The sequence below is a fragment of the Chiloscyllium plagiosum genome, unplaced genomic scaffold, assembly GCF_037043375.1.
Source record: "Chiloscyllium plagiosum isolate Xiang-an unplaced genomic scaffold, Cpla_swu_hap1 HiC_scaffold_13, whole genome shotgun sequence".
Lineage (NCBI taxonomy): Eukaryota > Metazoa > Chordata > Chondrichthyes > Orectolobiformes > Hemiscylliidae > Chiloscyllium > Chiloscyllium plagiosum.
The window spans coordinates 32,953,173-32,970,422 of record NW_028270151.1 but is presented as its reverse complement, the minus strand read 5'-3'; the positions used below and the strand labels follow the sequence as shown (position 1 = coordinate 32,970,422).

The 17,250-nt window shown below is 41.2% G+C and overlaps 1 protein-coding gene across 6 annotated transcripts in view; it reads left to right on the top strand.

Moving 5' to 3' along the window:
- vwa5b2 (von Willebrand factor A domain containing 5B2) overlaps nucleotides 1-5,309 on the top strand; it is a 167,272-nt gene extending 161,963 nt beyond the window's left edge. For all 6 annotated transcript variants that reach the window (XM_043702443.2, XM_087993475.1, XM_043702439.2 and 3 more), the window contains 3 exons: nucleotides 2,279-2,348; nucleotides 3,028-3,151; nucleotides 4,179-5,309. In XM_043702443.2, coding sequence (XP_043558378.2) covers nucleotides 2,279-2,348; nucleotides 3,028-3,151; nucleotides 4,179-4,946 — 962 coding nt within the window. In that variant the 3' untranslated portion in view covers nucleotides 4,947-5,309. The remainder of the gene's footprint in view (nucleotides 1-2,278; nucleotides 2,349-3,027; nucleotides 3,152-4,178) is intronic.
- Nucleotides 5,310-17,250: the final 11,941 nt, after the last annotated feature.

Genomic DNA, 17,250 nt, shown 5'->3' with positions numbered 1-17,250 from the left:
CGTAAGGTTGCTCGCTCTCCATTGATGCAGCCTGACCCGCTGTGATCACCACCACCCTCTACTGGTAGGCCAGGTGAATGAAATGCAATTTTTTCCATAAAACTAATGCTAATTCTGGTTTGATCAACACAAGGAGCACAATCAGCACAATGTCTATTATCAAGTTAATAATTAACGTTTTTACTCTTAAGATTAATCAGATATGTGCTTGCCTTAACAAAACTGTTGAATTTCATTTGATCAATCTGATATTATCAGGTCAAACATTGTTTCATAATTCTTGTACAGTTATACATTATTAAACACGCTTGTGGATTTATTTAGAGGCTTTAGTGTTTCAGGGAAATCCAGGACAAATATTTATGGATCTTTTACAATTTTCTCTAGGTTAACTGCAGATGTTTTAGAAATCATTCTGCATTTGGAGAGGCAGGGATTAATCAAGAACAGCCAGTACGGTTATGTTGGAGGATATCATGTCGGACCAACCCGTTTGAATTGTTTGAAGAGTTGGCCAGATGTGTAGATGAGAACAATGCTTTTGTAGTCCGCTTGGACTTCAGCAAGGCTTTTGACCAAGTCCTACATGGGACACTCATAGCAAAGGTAGAAGCCAATGGGATCCAAGAAAATTTGGTACATTGGATCCACAATCGACTGAGTGGCAAGAAGCAGAGTGTGATGGTCGAGGTGTTTTTTCTGATTGGAGGTAAATGTCCACTGGAAGCACCACAGGTCTCAGTTTGGGACTCTTGCTGTTTGTGGCTTACATAAATGATATAAACTTGGATGTAAGAAGATTGATCAGTTAAGTTCACAGATGAAACAAAAATTGGTGAGGTAGTAAATAATGAGAAGGATTGTTTTAGATTGCAAGAGGGTGCTTACATAGGCTGGTAAATGGTAAATGGAATTCATTCCAATAAGTGTGAAGTGATGCACTTGGGCAGGACAAACAAAGCAAAGGAATACATGAAGAACAGTAGGATCCTGGGAGGCACCAAGGATCTGAGGAACCTTGTACACCTGTCCATTGGTCCCTTAAAGTGTCAGAACAGGTGGATCAAATGGTTAAGAAAGCACATGGGATACTTGCCACTGTTGCTGAGGCTTAGTGTTGAAGAGCAGGGAAGTTGTAGCGGAATTGTATAAAACATTAGTTAGACTATAGCTGAAGTATTGTGTGCAAATCTGGAATCCACATTATAACAGGGATGTGATAGCATTGGTGAGAGTGCAGAGGAGATTCACCAGGATGTTGCCTGAACTAGAGAGTTTAATTAATGAAGAGAAATTGGACAGACTGGGATTGTTTTCCTTCGGGCAGTGGAGATTGAGAGGGGACATGATTCAGATGTGTAAAGTTATGTGGAGCACAGTTAGGGGAGACAGGAAGAAACTTTTCCCCTTGATGGAGAGATCAATGACTGAGGTGGGAATAGATTCACAGTCAGAGGCTGAAGGTTTAGAAGGGATGTGAGCAAACACTTCTTCACCCAGAGAGTGGTGTGAATCTGGAACTCTCTACCTATAAGGATGCTCCAGGCAGAAAACCTCATAACATTTAAGAAACATACGCACTTGTGATACCAAAATATACAAAGCTACAGGCCAAGTGCTGGAAAATGGGATGAGAATAGTTAGGTGGTTGTCTTTGATTGGTGCAGACTTGATGGGCCCAAGGATCTTCTTCTGTTCTCTACGGCCCAATCTATGCCCAATCTCCCTCCTCCTAGAACTGTCTGTATCTCAACTGAGCAACAGATTCAACTCATTCCAACTAAGAAACGTACACAAACATTGAAATTATGCCAGACAAGATCTTCAAATTATGTTAGCATTTATCCCGATATATTTTATTTAAAATTAATAATTAGGGCAGGGGAACAAACTATGTGTAGTGTTCAAGACTTGGATCAGTTACACATCCTTATCTTTGAGCCAAAAACTGCACTGCCTGACATTTGAACTATATTTAAATGACACATAATTTCACAAGCGTTTGTCGTGGAGATATCTTGACATAGGCATATGGCTAACAAAATGGATTATTAATTTAAATCTAAAATATTATAATTTCAATGAGGATTTATCTTATTAGGATTACATTTTGTTTTGAGTACAACCAGTTAATACATTATTCTATGCAATATTATTGGAAAGCCTCTTTTCTAGATTGAATAAGAGTATAAAACTACAAATCCCAATTATTGACATTTAACTGATTTTCAGTTTGACTTCAGTAAATAAAATAACAACAGTTTCTGCCTTCTTCCAGGTAATGCACAAAGTCCATCAACAGTCTTGGTACGATCACAAAAATCATTTGAAAGTTTCTTTGGATCCAGGTATCCTGATTTAACTTATTCTTAATTGATTATAATCAAAGTGACAGTCAGATGTTTTACAAAAACTGAAATACAGAATTCTTTCCATCTGAATAAAGTATCACCTCATTGAGAATTACTTTTTGGCATTCCACTGAAAAAATATTGCAAAGCATGTACTAATTTTCAGTGAAAACTGACTAAAACCGCAACAACTCCTTTGTCAATGGTAAAATCTATCAAATAGATAAGTAAGACTGCATGTTGTGTTATAAATTCCCGCCTCAGGCGACTGACTGTGTGGAGTTTGCACGTTCTCCCCGTGTCTGCGTGGGTTTCCTCCGGGTGCTCCGGTTTCCTCCCACAGTCCAAAGATGTGCAGGTTCAGGTGAATTGGCCATACTAAATTGCCCGTAGTGTTAGGTAAGGGGTAAATGTAGGGGTATGGGTGGGTTTCGCTTCGGCGGGTCGGTGTGGACTTGTTGGGCCGAAGGGCCTGTTTCCACACTGTAATCTAATCTAATCTAATCTAAATATGTCTAGGCTTTATTGACTCAATTGATTTGGTTTTATCAAAAAATACAAGCACCAGAGAATTAAAGCTAAAACACGATGGCTGTAATGTATAATGTCTGCTTCCTTGACCTGAATCTATCCACTGATTTACTCAACTTGCTAACCCTCCTTTTTTTTTCTCAAGATTTAACCTGGGAAGATCCAGAAGCCCTAGTCAGGCGGGGAAGTACATACCAATAAAACCCAACTGTTTGTCTGCCAAACTGGATACCACTCCTGAAGAAGTGATTAGTGATTATCTGCCGCTGGTAAGAAAAACTGTGAATATTTTACTTTGATTAACTTTTATAAATTAAAGTAACAATTTATTTAAGGCTTAACATGGGTTGTTGCTGCAAAAATATTAATTTATGCTGTTATTATCACTGCATCATTGCTGATTGAAGTCTATTTCTCTATTGACGTAAGGACAATCAGAATGATTCCGGCTTCATAAATCAGACAACACACATATTTATCTTAGCATGGATTTTATTGTTTCCTTTTCAATACCCAGAAAGTTAATCCAAATAAAACTGATATTTTACCATGATCACTGAAGACAGTCAAGTGAAAACTCCAGGAAGTGAAACTGGTTTGATAATCAAATGTTCTTTTATAGATGATATTCTTGTGGGATCAATGTGTCTGTGAATTGATCATTGAGCACAAAATTGTACAAGTACCTCTATAGTAATCAATCCCTTTATAACTGTACACCGTAACTTCAACTGATTTTGATAACACTATTCCAAATATTTGCCACATAGGAAATGCACATGATGTATTTACAGAAAACGCTATGTAATGCATGAAGTGCTTTATATTTGTTTCTTCTTAGAACACTGCTTGTGAATAGACTTGAGACAGATTGATTAAGGGAATTTAAAGACAGGAGTAACATCTCACCAAATAAATCCCTTTGCAACACTTACGGATGGAAGATAGGATAAAACAAAGAACTGCGGATGCTGGAAATCAGAAATAAAAACAAATATTGCTGGAAGTATTGCTGCAGTGACCCTTCTTCAGGAAATTTCTGTGATAGAATTTAGGATTTGGACCAAATTCATGGTTTTCTTAAGAGTGTCTGATAAATGGCTCTCCTTTTGTCTGAAAGAATTTAAATTTTGTGTAATTTGTTTTTATTGTTTCATCTCTCAAAGATGAACATTTCAAAGGTCCAATTACGTACAATCTTTTTTGCTTGCTTGCTACAAGTGTGGTCAAGTGGGCTGCTTCGAAAAACAATACTTATGCAGAAGACTAGAGTTAATTTTGATTTTCGTATTTCAGGTGCAATTACAATTGGCATCTGGAGCATTTCTTCTTAATGAAGCCTTTTCTGAAGCTGTTCAGATTCCCCTGGATCGACTGAGAAGAGCTTCACCATTTCCATGTCACCGAGCAAGTCTCAGCCCAACTTCACGATGTACATCATCACATACATCGAGTAGCAAAACTGAAACTTCCCTCAAAATGGAGACCTCTATCCACAGTCAAAATGAGACTGAATCTAATGCTCGTAAGAACTTTCAGTTAGTGTCTGAAAATGATCAAGGAAGTAATGAAAGAAATAGAGAAATTTCAAAGAAAATTACATGGTCACATCTTGAAGGTGTTTTGGATGTTGCTAATTCTCCAGCAAGCCTTGACAATTCATTCAGTGCTAGTACTGAAGGTCTGAGCACCAGCCTTCAGCAAGATGACAGTGGCAGGGGCTCTGAAACAGATCCATATGAAAACTCACCTGTCACTTCAGAAACCAGTGGTGCCTTTTACGAGTCGGTAAGTGATCTGAATACGCAGTGCTATGATGTGGAAGGGATGAGCTGGGCAACTGCTGTGGCACTGGGATGGCTCGAACATCAGTGTGCCGGTTACTTTCTGGAATGGGAGCTCATTGCTGCCAAGGCAGACACATGGTTGCACTCACAGCAGCTTCCTGAACATCAAACTGTCAATGGTTTGAAGGGAGCAACTCGACAACTTTTCCTCCTGCTTCGTCACTGGGATGAGAATATTAAGCTTAATATGTTGTGTTATAACCCCAATAATATGTAAATATACATCTTCAATGAAAATGTGTACTTTATAAAAAATTTAAATTGTAGCACAGAAAATGTGTACTTTATAAAAAATTTAAATTGTAGCACAGAAAATTAAATTATAATGCCTGACTTGAAAAGCAAATACATAAAAACAACTGTTGTGACTTTGGATGAATTATTGCTTTCTGCTATTTAAGTGATCATTGTGACTGTAGCATTCTATTAATTAAAAAAAATGTGGTGCAGATTTCAAAATAAATACTTCCTTTCTACCATACATATGAAAAAGATTCTGATACTGATTGTTGAATTATAAATATCATAACAGGCCTTGATTTATATAATATTCTTGAAATAAATGACAACACTGATTTTACATTGCTTTTGTTGGAAATATTTTGATGTGACTGTAAAATGTTTAGAGACATTTGTCAGTTTAATGTTATCAACACTTCTCATTTTTCAGGATTGACTTTGATAATTTACTAGCTTCACCTTTTGAGGCTTCAGTTTTCATATTGACCAACAGAGGTATATTTCATAACAGTAATGTCAGACATTATAAACTAATTTTAACTCAAGCTGAAGGGGATTTTCAGTGAGGTCCTATAATTCTAAAAGGAAAACATGTGATGATCTCAGAGATTGTAAGCCGGGATTCGTACCTTTACTCTGGGTGACAATGAAACAGATGAGCCAAATTTTCTGATGAACCACAAGTCCTTTATTGATTACCATGCGTATGAGCAATACAGCAACTTTCTTACCCAAGCCTTTTGTGCTTGCCTTTGCATAGGAATGAACTCCATCAGTTCATCACTCCACTGCTGTCCCATCTCTTTAGGTCTTCTAGTTGACCAGACCATCCACTCCTTGATCTTTGGGATAATCTCCTCTATGTCAATACTCCAGTGTCTTTCAGGCCCTTCCTTGATCCAGACAAACGCACTCTATTCAATTAATGTAATTATCTGACTGTCCTCATGGCCAGCTTATTCTGGACACTGATGTTCAATTTGCCAGGTAACCGCCTTCCTTTCATCCTGTAGGTAGCATCCTGAAACAATCAGTTCTGAGATGCCTGCATACTGAGCAGAATACTTTTTACCGGAATCTCTGTTGTCCTGGTGTATGGGCTCAGATTGACTGCTCCTAACCCAGACTGCCCCATTAAGCTGTGTTTGTGGTTGTATTGCTAATAAACAAGACAGGGTTTCCGCACCACATTGTTTCAGTTATCCTGAGAGATCTTGAAAGGGGAGATGCGGAGAACCTGGAACTCAGATCCACTGTTTAAAGGTCAGAGGGCGCCTGTTTAAAACAGAAATTAGGCAAAATATATTTTTTCTCTCAGAGGGTTATGAGTCTATGGATCTTTCTTCCTGAAAAGCAGGTGGAAGCAGAGTCTTTGAATATTTTTAAGGCAGAGGTAGGTAGATTCTTGCTGAACAAGGGGTTGAAAGGTTGTAAGAGGTACTCAGGAAAGTAGATTTGAGGTTATAAACAGATCAGCCATGATCTTATGGCTAGTGGGACAAGGTTGAGAGGTTCAATGAACTGCTTCTTCTATATTCAAATGTTTTCATTTTAACCTTAAATAAGGCCCGTTAGGATTTGGAATTGGAAGGATTGGGTGGGAAATTAAAGTTTAAAAATTCTGCTTGCCCCATCCAAAACCACCTCCATCCTGCAAAGTAGGACTAGATTTTAGTTGCTAGGGTGGGACCATAGAGACTGTACGCTTCACAGTACTCCAAACCTAACCAGAGGAAAAAGATGTTTGGAACTTAGGATTTTCATTCTGGCCTAAAGGGGCTCCCCGGGTATTGTGCCAGATTACACTGCAATGCACGTGTAGACTATTGGTTGCAGAACCAGGCTATGTCTGACCCAGTGCTCTGGCAGTGTATTTTTAATAAGGAATAAAATTAAAAATAGATACTCAGCAATCACCACTCCCTCACACATATTTCATGAGCTTCATCCATGCCATCAGTATGCCCTTATCGACTTCCATACTTTGCATGTTAGCTTGTGCCTCTACCTACCACCAAAGTCCCCTATTCCCAAATGCCCCTCCTTCATTTCCATAATCCCTATTTAGCTCCTATGCCAGTCTCTACTGCTCTATCCATCCACATGGCCTCATATATCCCTATGCCTACTATGATGTAGGGTGTCTTTAACTATATAATATATACACATATACCTCACATCATTTATTTCCAAGTTTGGATATCCGAATTTTGATTTAGCGACATATGGATTTTTTGTGTGTCTGAAAGGTTTAATGATTAACTTGGAAGTATTGCTGTAGCTAGGGTGAATTTGTTTAAAACAAACTGATAGAGTTGAAAGCTCCTGAGCTAATGGCTTTTTGTTTATATTAGGAAAAATTACAAATGAGCAAGGTTAGCATTGTGCATTGACGTTTTGGTTAGGAGCTTCTGAACTTTTTTAACCTCAGGAAAATGCCAATAACTCACAAAGAAGTTTTTTTTTTAGCTGCAGTTTGGGCAGTTCTGCAGAAGTCTTAGATGAAGTTGAATGTGTATGGCTGCGTTTCCAAGAAAGAGAAAAGATAATAAAGGTAGATTATGTTAGATCAAGGATGTGAGTAATAGTCCCAGATACAACCCTGAAGATGTTGTTTGAAGCTGAGAATGTTTGTGCTGAGGTGAATAACAGCTCCAAGAAGACACCATCAGATGTCCAGATTGGAAATTGAGGTTAAACCTTTTGAGGTGCTTGACAAATAATTGTTTTTTTCTCTGGTTTGAGTACTCTACAAGGAGGTGTTAAAAATAGCATTTTTAGAATTTTTGCTTGTAGACTAAAATGGAAAAGGACTTCTTAAAAGCAAGGACTGGGGAAAGAACTGCTGCACTTTTGAAAACAGGTTACTAAATCACATTGTGAGTTGTGTTATAGAGTCAGAGTTATAGAGTCATAGAGGCACATAGTGCAGAAAAGGCCCTTTGACCCACTGAGTCAACACCAAGAATAGCTACCACTAAAGGCATTCTAATCACAATTTCCTGCACTTGAAATATCATAACATTCAAGAATATAGGACAAATATTCATCCAAATATTTTTCAAAGGTTGTAAAATTTTTGGCCTCCACTACTTTCCCAAGCAGTGCATTCCAGATTTTCACCACCCTTTGAGTGAAAAAGATTTTTCTCAAATTCCTTTTGAATCTCTTGTCCCTCACTATGCCCCCCTCCCCCCGCCTCATAACGGCTGCTTCCTACTCACCCTATCCATACCCCTCATAATCTTGTACACCATAATCATTTTCCCTTATCAGCCTTCTCTGCTCTAAAGAAAACAATCCAGGCTCATGTAGTCTCTCTTTGGTGCAATTCCTCCATCTCAGGCAACATCCTGATGAATTTCCTCTATATCCCCTCTCGTGCTATTGTATCCTTCCTGTAGAGAGATGATGAGAACTGCACACAGTACTTCAGCTATGTAATAACCAACACTTTGTACACTCCAACATTACTACCTTGCTGAAAACAACAAATACTGGAGATCACAGCAGGTTAGACAGCATCCACGAAAAGAGAGCAAGCTAACATTTATGCTATAGTTTGGTGCGGGGAGGCGGGAATGAGGATACTGGATGTAGGGTGCTGGTGGAAAAAAGATGTTGATATTTCAGATAAAGTGATCGGATTGAAGGGCGGCACGGTGGCTCAGTGGTTAGCACTGCTGCCTCACACCCCCAGGGTCCCAGGTTCAATTCCTGCCTCGGGCAACTGAGTGGATTTCCTCCCACGTTCCAAAGATGTGCAGGTGAATTGGCCATGCTAAATTGTGCATAGTGTTAGGTGCATCAATTCAGGGGGAAATGGGTGGGTTACTCTTCAGAGTGTCGGTGTGGACTTATTGGGCTGAAGGGCCTGTTTCCACACTGTAGGGAATCTAATCCAATGAGAGAAAGACAGAACAATGGTGCGTCTCCTGCCAGACATGAAAGGACAGATACTGGGATGGCAGGAGGGGTGAGAGGACATGGTAACAGGCTAAAAGAAAGGAAAGAAATGGTTCACAATTTGTAAGTGTTGAACTCAATATTAAGTCCAGAAGGCTGTAAAGTGCCTAGTCTGAAGATGAGATGTTGTTCCTCCAGTTTGTGCTGTGATTCACTGGAACACTGCAGCATGATGAGGACAGACATGTGAGCAGGACGCTATGTTAAAATGACGAGCTATGGGAAGATCAGGGTCCTTCTTGCGCACAGACTGGAAGTGTTTGCAAAGCAGTCATCCAGTCTGCGTTTGGTTGCAGGCCAAAATTGGGTGGAGCAAATACAAGACACAAGATTGGAGGAAGTACAGGTGAAATGCTGCTTCACCTGGAAAAACTTTAGGCCCCCTAGATGGTGAATGGGCAGGTGTTGCACCTTCTGTGTTTACATGGGAAGGTGCCACGGAAAGTGGGGGTGGTGTTAGTGGTTGTGGGATGGACTAGGATGTCCCAGAGTGAACAAACTCTACAAAAAGCGAATGGGGGTGTGAGGGGACAATATGTTTGGTGGTGGCATTCTGTTGGAGTTGTCTGAAATGGCAGGGAATGATCCTTTGAATGTGGAGGCTGGTCGGATGAAAAATTAGAACAAGGGGAATCTGATCATGCTGTTGTGTGTGATGGGAAGGGTCACAGGCAGATGCACAGGTTGAATGTGGTTGAGGACCCTGTCAACTACAGTGGGGGGCGGGGGGGGAAACCACAGTTATGGAAGAAGCCAGCCATGTCAGCAGTGCTGTTTTGGAAGGTGGCATCATCTGAACAGATGTGAACTGAGCGAATCGGTTGCAATCCTTGTAGGACGTGGGGTGTGACAAGCTGTAGTGAACTTAGCTATGGGAGTCAGTGGCTTTGTAGTGGAGGCAGTGGTTAGTTTATTCCTTGCTCCCATAGTAATTCAAGCAATGGGGGAAGTGACATAAGGTGGCACAGCACCAGGGTGCTTATGCAGAGTGAGAGATTTGAACTACAACTGGTAGCTGACTGTTTTGTTCAAACATGACCATTTGTGAATGTCAGAAGTCATCAGCCTGACAACAGGTGTCCAACTGACTCCTGAGCAGATGAACGGCTTGTCAGTTAACAAAAAGGAGAGTAGAAGCCTCCAGAGTGCAGGTAAAGAAGTGCTTCATTTCAATCACTCTGCTGGAAAAGTACCTGAAGAAAGCCTGTTATCTTCTCTCACCAGCTGCTATAAGCTGTTATCTTTAACTAGTAACTGAGAGGCTTTGTAATTAGCATAAAATAACCTTTGCCTCCTGTGAAGTGAAGGAATGTGGAGAAAAAGAATTGAACAGAATGTCTTGATAAGCAAAAGAAACATCTCATTGAACTAACGTTAATGAACTGTGTTACCCCAATATTTTTCACTTTTTTTGCTTACTTGTGTCTGTCTGAATGTTCATGTAGTGGTTTTAAAGGAGGTTGGAGTTTCAGATAGTAGAGCTACAAGTTGACAGGTCATGGTTTTCCTTGTGGTGAGAACTTATTTATAGAACATAGAACAGTACAGCACAGAATAGGCCCTTCAGCCCACGATGTTGAGCCCACCACTAATCCTCATGTATGCACCCTCAAATCTCTGTGACCATATGCATGTCCATAGTCTCTTAAAAGTCCCCAATGACCTTACTTCCACAACTGCTGCTGGCAACGCATTCCATGCTCTCACAACTCTCTGAATAAAGAACCCGCCTCTGACATCCCCTCTATACTTTCCTCCAACCAGCTTAAAACTATGACCCCTCATGTTAGTTATTTCTGCCCTGGGAAATAGTCTCTGGCTATTGACTCTATCTATGCCTCTCATTATCTTGTATACCTCAATTAGGTCCCCTCTCCTCCTCCTTTTCTCCAATGAGAAAAGTCCAAGCTCAGTCAACCTTTCTTCATAAGATAAGCCCTCCAGTCCAGGCAGCATCCTGGTAAACCTCCTCTGAACCCTCTCCATAGCATCCACATCTTTCCTATAATAGGGCGACCAGAACTGGACGCAGTATTCCAAGTGCGGTCGAACCAAAGTTTTATAGAGCTGCAACAAGATCCCACGACTCTTAAACTCAATCCCCCTGTTAATGAAAGCCAAAACACCATATGCTTTCTTAACAACCCTGTCCACTTGGGTGGCCATTTTAAGGGATCTATGTACCTGCACGCCAAGATCTCTCTGTTCCTCCACACTGCCGAGAATCCTATCCTTAATCCTGTACTCAGCTTTCAAATTCGACCTTCCAAAATGCATCACCTCGCATTTATCCAGGTTGAACTCCATCTGCCACCTCTCAGCCCATCTCTGTATCCTGTCAATGTCCCGCTGCAGCCTACAACAGCCCTCTATACTGTCAACGACACCTCCAACCTTTGTGTCGTCTGCAAACTTGCTGATCCATCCTTCAATCCCCTCTTCCAAGTCATTAATAAAAATTACAAACAGTAAACAGAGCCCTGTGGAACACCACTCACCACTGACTTCCAGGCAGAATATTTTCCTTCTACTATCACTCGGTGTCTTCTGTTGGCCAGACAGAATTCTGTATCCAGACAGCTAAGTTCCCCTGTATCCCATTCCTCCTGACCTTTTGAATGAGCCTACCATGGGGAACCTTATCAAATGCCTTGCTGAAGTCCATATATACCACATCCACAGCTCAACCCTCATCAACTTTTCTAGTCACATCCTCAAAGAACTCGATAAGGTTTGTGAGGCATGACCTGCCCCTCACAAAGCCATGTTGACACTGCATTTAATCAAGCCATGCTCTTCCAGATGGTCATAAATCCTATCCCTCAGAATCCTTTCTAACACCTTGCAGACGACAGACGTGAGACTTACTGGTCTGTAATTGCCGAGGATTTCCCTATTTCTTTTCTTGAAGAGAGGAATTACATTTGCCTCTCTCCGGTCCTCAGGTACAACTCCAGTGGAGAGCAAGGATGAAAAGATCTTCGCAAATGGCGAAGCAATTGCATTTCTCGTTTCCCAAAGCAGCCGAGGACAAATCTGGTCCGGGCCAGGCGACTTGTCGATTTTAATGTGTGACAAAATTTTCAGCACATCAGCTTCCTCTCTATCCATTCCAGCATGCACACCTGCTCTTCAAAGGTTTCATTCACTACAAAGTTTGTTTCTTTCGTAAAGACAGAAACAAAAAACTCATTTAGGGCTTCCCCTACCTCCTCAGACTCCACACACAAATTCCCTATGCTATCCCTGATCAGCCTTACTCTTTCTTTGACCATTCTCTTATTCCTCACCTAAGTGTAAAATGCCTTTGTGTTCTCCCTAATCCGTTCTGCCAAGCCTTTCTCGTGCCCCCTCCTGGCTCTCCTCAGACTATTTTTGAGCTCCTTCCTCGCCCGCCAGTAATCCTGTAGAGCTGAACTTGACCCTAGCTTTCTCCACCTTATGTAAGCTACCTTTTTCCTTTTGACGAGAAGCTCCACTGCTCTCGTCATCCAAGGTTCCTTTATCTTACCACTCCTTGCCTGTCTCAGAGGGACATATTTATTCATCACTTGCAACAACTGTTCCTTAAACAGTCTCCACATGTCTATAGTGCCTTTACCATGGAACAATTGCTCCCAATCCATGCTTCCTAACTCATGTCTAATTGCCTCATAGTTTCCTCTTCCCCAATTAAATATCCTCCCATTTTGCCTAATCCTCTCCTCCATAGCAATGTAGAATGTGAGGCAGTTGTGGTCACTATCACCAAAATGCTCTTGCACCACAAGATCTGATACCTGCCCTAGCTCGTTTCTGAGCACCAAGTCTAGAATGGCCTCTCCCCTCATCGGCCTGTCTACATACTGAGTTAGGAAACCCTCCTGAACACACCTTACAAAAACAGCTCCATTCAAATCTTCTGCTTGAAGGAGGTTCCAATCAATATTGGGAAAGCTAAAGTCACCCATTACAACAACCCTACTACGTCTACACTTTTCCAAAATCTGCCGGCCTATGCTTTCTTCCATCTCCCTGCTGCTATTGGGGGGGCCCGTAGTAAACCCCTAACGAGGTGACTGCTCCCTTGCTGTTCCTAATTTCCACCCATACTGACTCGGTAGGCAGATCTTCCTCTACAATGGAAGCTTCTGTAGCTGTGATACCCTCTTTGATTAGTAGTGCTACACCCCCTCTTCTTTATCCCCCCTCCCTATTTTTTTTAAATGCTCTCAACCCTGGAACACCCTGGAACATATGTGTAACAAATGGTAGTTTTTGCTCAGTACAGAAACTTGATTAGTACTTACTGCTTACCAGATTTCATCAGATAGGTAAAAAAGGTACTCTGATAAAATGTTAACCTTTGTGGCGATCCTGGGATTAGTGAGTCTTTGTGAATCAACACACTTCCCCAAATGGTCATCAACAGGTCAGACAGGAAGTGACTTTTGGGATTAATGGGATTATATTTAACCATTGCAAAATCTTTAAACTTGCATCATATATTAATTAGATTAGCTTATTCTTCCATTTAAAATTTGTTTATTATTAAAACTAATCCAAAACATGATCTATCAAATGAGATTCCAGTTTCAGATCTAACTTGTCCATAATAAAATCAGCTGGGATTATAATACTACCCTATACCTCCACAGCCCAATGGTAATTTATCATCCATATGTCCCTCTTTCCATCCCTCAAAACAACTCTTATTCCAAGCTATTTCCCCCAGTCATCGCTGTGGTCCTTTATAGCTCCAATACCAACTTGGTGCAAGTCATCATCTCTTGCTGTTCTCAATGTCAATTTACCAGGTACCTACCATGGGAAGACCTCAAGTGCCATGCTGAAAAAAAAAGCTGTGTCTAGTGACAATAGCATTACTTAAAATAATACATTTTTTAAAAAATCAAGTCATTGCAATACCTTCAACTAATCTCTTATGAAAACAATCAATTACAATCAAGTGGCTCATTGACACCCCACTGTGAAAATGATAGATTGGGAAATAGTCATGCAGCACAATTCCTATAAGCTCCCATCTCTCCTTCATGCAAACAGAATCACTGAAGTACCTAGCACTTTTTATTTTGAAAAGCTCCATACATTTTAATTTTAAGATCAAGAGTCAAAATGGGGGATCCAAGATGATGGCGATCTAGGAAGATCGCATTTCAGATCTCTGCACCACCACGCAGTGCAAGCAGGATAAATTTTTAACCCGCTCTGCTCGGACCACCACGATATCCTAGGATTCTGGAAAGGTGGTGGAGTCCCAGGAAACTGTTAAAAATCAATTTACCTTGGTTTTCGCAGTCCAGGGATGCTGAAGAAGGGAGGAGGAGCATCTGAGGCCGGGCCCGCGGACCAGCCTGCAGGATCCTCAGATTCGATTTCTTACCAGGCCCTGGTGAAGGAGCTTGCAAAATCTCATGAGAAGTTGGGTAAGCAGATAGAGGAGAAGCTGGCCCCAATCTCTGTCATGCTACAGAAGCCTGAACAGTAGCTGGGAGACCTGGAAAAAGGGACGGATGAGGTGGAAAACAGAGTCACAGTTTTGGAAGCTGATACCGGTTCCTCCAAGGATAGGATCCAAGCCCCAGAGATGCAGGTCCATAATTTGTTTGACCAAGTTGATGACCTCAAAAACAGGGCAGGAGAAAAAATATTTGGATCATTGGTATGCCGGAGGGTAAGGAAGGTGGGCGGCCGGCGAAATTTATTGAGGACTTCCTTAACTTGGAGGCTGGAATGAGAGGCTTGAAGATCGAGAGGGCTTACTGGTTCATGATGTGGAGGTCAGGTTTAGATCAACATCCTCGCCCTATCTTGGTGCTGTTTCATCATTATAGAGATGAGAGAATCATGGAAGCTTCCCGAATCCAGGGGAAGGATCCAAAGGCCCTAGTTTACGAGGGCTATAAGATCATGTTCTTCCAGAACTTCTCAATGGTGGTGATCTGGAAAAGAAATTCCTATGACAGCAACAAGAGGAGGCTGAAGGAGTTGGGATCCAGTACTCTCTGATGTATCTGGCAGTGCTTTGGATCACCTTAGATGGATCTGTACATCTCTTTGACACATCAGAGAAGGCAAAGGACTTTGTGGACAAATTAACTTAATCTGAACCATTTAGTATGTACAAATAGTAGTGTTGTTTGGGTATGTCTTTGTTTTTTGTTCAGAGGAAGTCTGGTTGGGGCTTTCTTTTTCTATCTTTTTTATTGGTAATAATCTGGTTTAAACTATGTTTGGTGGCAGTTGAGATGTGTGCTTTCAATTTCTAAGCTAAGTTATACCAAAGGATGGGTGGGGTACCTACCTTTCTTCTTCAAACTTTCTTCGTTCACGTTGCTATTCCATCATGTATTTTCTTTCTTTTCTGCCTGTGTTTGCAGTGCGAGCTAGAATGAAGGGAAAATGGTTGAGATGGCGAGATGCCTACTTAAAGGCAGTTTATACCTGGTTCAGGTATTTAAATGTTCAGGCTGCTGTATTGGCAGCGGGATGGGAAATTGGGTTTTGGGATGGGTGGTTGCCCCCTTTAGGAGGGGGGTGAGTTCCCCTATTCAGCGCTGTTGGTGCTATCAATGTCGGGTTTTTTTTGTTGTATATAATCTTTGATAGCTTTGTAGGTTTGTTAAATGGAGTGGTTTTAATTTATGTAGTTTTTATGTTCGATGGATCTTGCTTAAATGGTGTACCTGGAACATCAAGGGGAGTCACTCACCAATTAAGAGGAAGAAGGTATTTTCGAGTCTTAGAAAGATATTGCTTTGTTACAGGAGACACATTTGGATGATAGGGAGCATTTGAAACTACAGCAGAATGGCTTTGATCGGGTTTACTCATCATCTTATAATACCAGAAGAAGTAGGGGAGTGGTGATATTGGTTAGGAGGAATCACCCATTTAAGTTACTAATGCATGTTAAAGACACACACGGGAGTTTTGTAATACCCAAACCCCTGATAAAAGGGGAAGAATATGGTGTTTAAATCTTTATTGCTCTCTGGCCCAACCCTCAAATTTCTGGTAGATGCATTTGCTAAACTGATCAGTCTCGAGTCCCGACATATTATAGGGGAAGATTTTAATTGTCTCATGGATCACACAGTAGACAGGTTGCCCAAAGGTCCCTCGATACCCTCTGTACAAACTAAACAATTAGTACAATAATAATCTGTGTGTAGAGTTTCTGACCCCCGTGGCAACCCTGGACTTGGTGGCATCTTGTACGATTGGTAACAGTACCATCTCTGATCACGCCCCAGTGTACCTGTTTGTTAAGATTAAGGACATAACAGTGGGCCCGAGGCACTGGTGAATGGATCTCTTTATCCTCAAGGATAATAAGCTTGTGGAGTACTTTTCCAGGGAACTTCAGGCATTCCTAGACATTAGCTCAGGCTCAGTTAGGAGCCCATCTGTCCTTTGGGAAACTGCCAAAGTCTATCCCAGGGGGTTAGTTATTTCCTACTCTGCCAGGAGGAAGCAGAAGAGTGAACAGTAACGTCTCCTCGGAGCACAGTTGAAGGCAGCCGAGGCTTACTTTGACAGGCCCTCGTTGATCAAGCTTCAGAAAATTATGGCGCTGCAGTCTGCATTGAATTCCGTGCTCACACAGACAGCAAAGAAGGAGTTTACTTTCACAAAACATGGTGACTGGCCAGGCAAGTACCTACCATATCTCACCAGGAAAAGAAGTGCCCCTCAAGCCATTACGGCAATTAGAGAAGGGTCTGTGAACCTAACATGTGATTCCAAAAAGATTAATGTGGTGTTCCAGAGATTTTACTCTAAATTATATCAATCTAAGGGCTGCGAGGAGGGGTGAGCCAAAATGAAATCATTTTTCAAGGAGTTGGTGCTCCCGGGCATGACCCCTGAACAAGAGTCTTTTCTCAATGTCCCTTATCAGGGCAAGAGATGCAGGCAATTGTGAAGCATCTTGAGAGTGGAAAGGTACCCTGTCCTGATGGACTTCACAGCGAATTCTATAAGGAATTTATAAACATATTGTCAGGTCCGATGCTCAAACATGTTCAATGACTCATACAGCCATGTTTGTCTCTTGCCATCTAACAGGCCAATATTTTGCTTATTCTTAAAAAAGGTAAGGTCCTGGAGGACTGTGCTTCGTACAGGCCCATTGTACTCTTAAATGTAGACTTCAAAATCCTTTCTAAGGCTCTTGCATTAAGGCTGGAGACTGTGTTACCTTCTATTGTTAAAGAGGACCAGATGGGCTTCATAAAGGGCCGCAGAACCTCCAAAATTGTTAGGAGGCTGCTTAATATAATTCAAGCATGTCAACAAATCAATACAGGAAT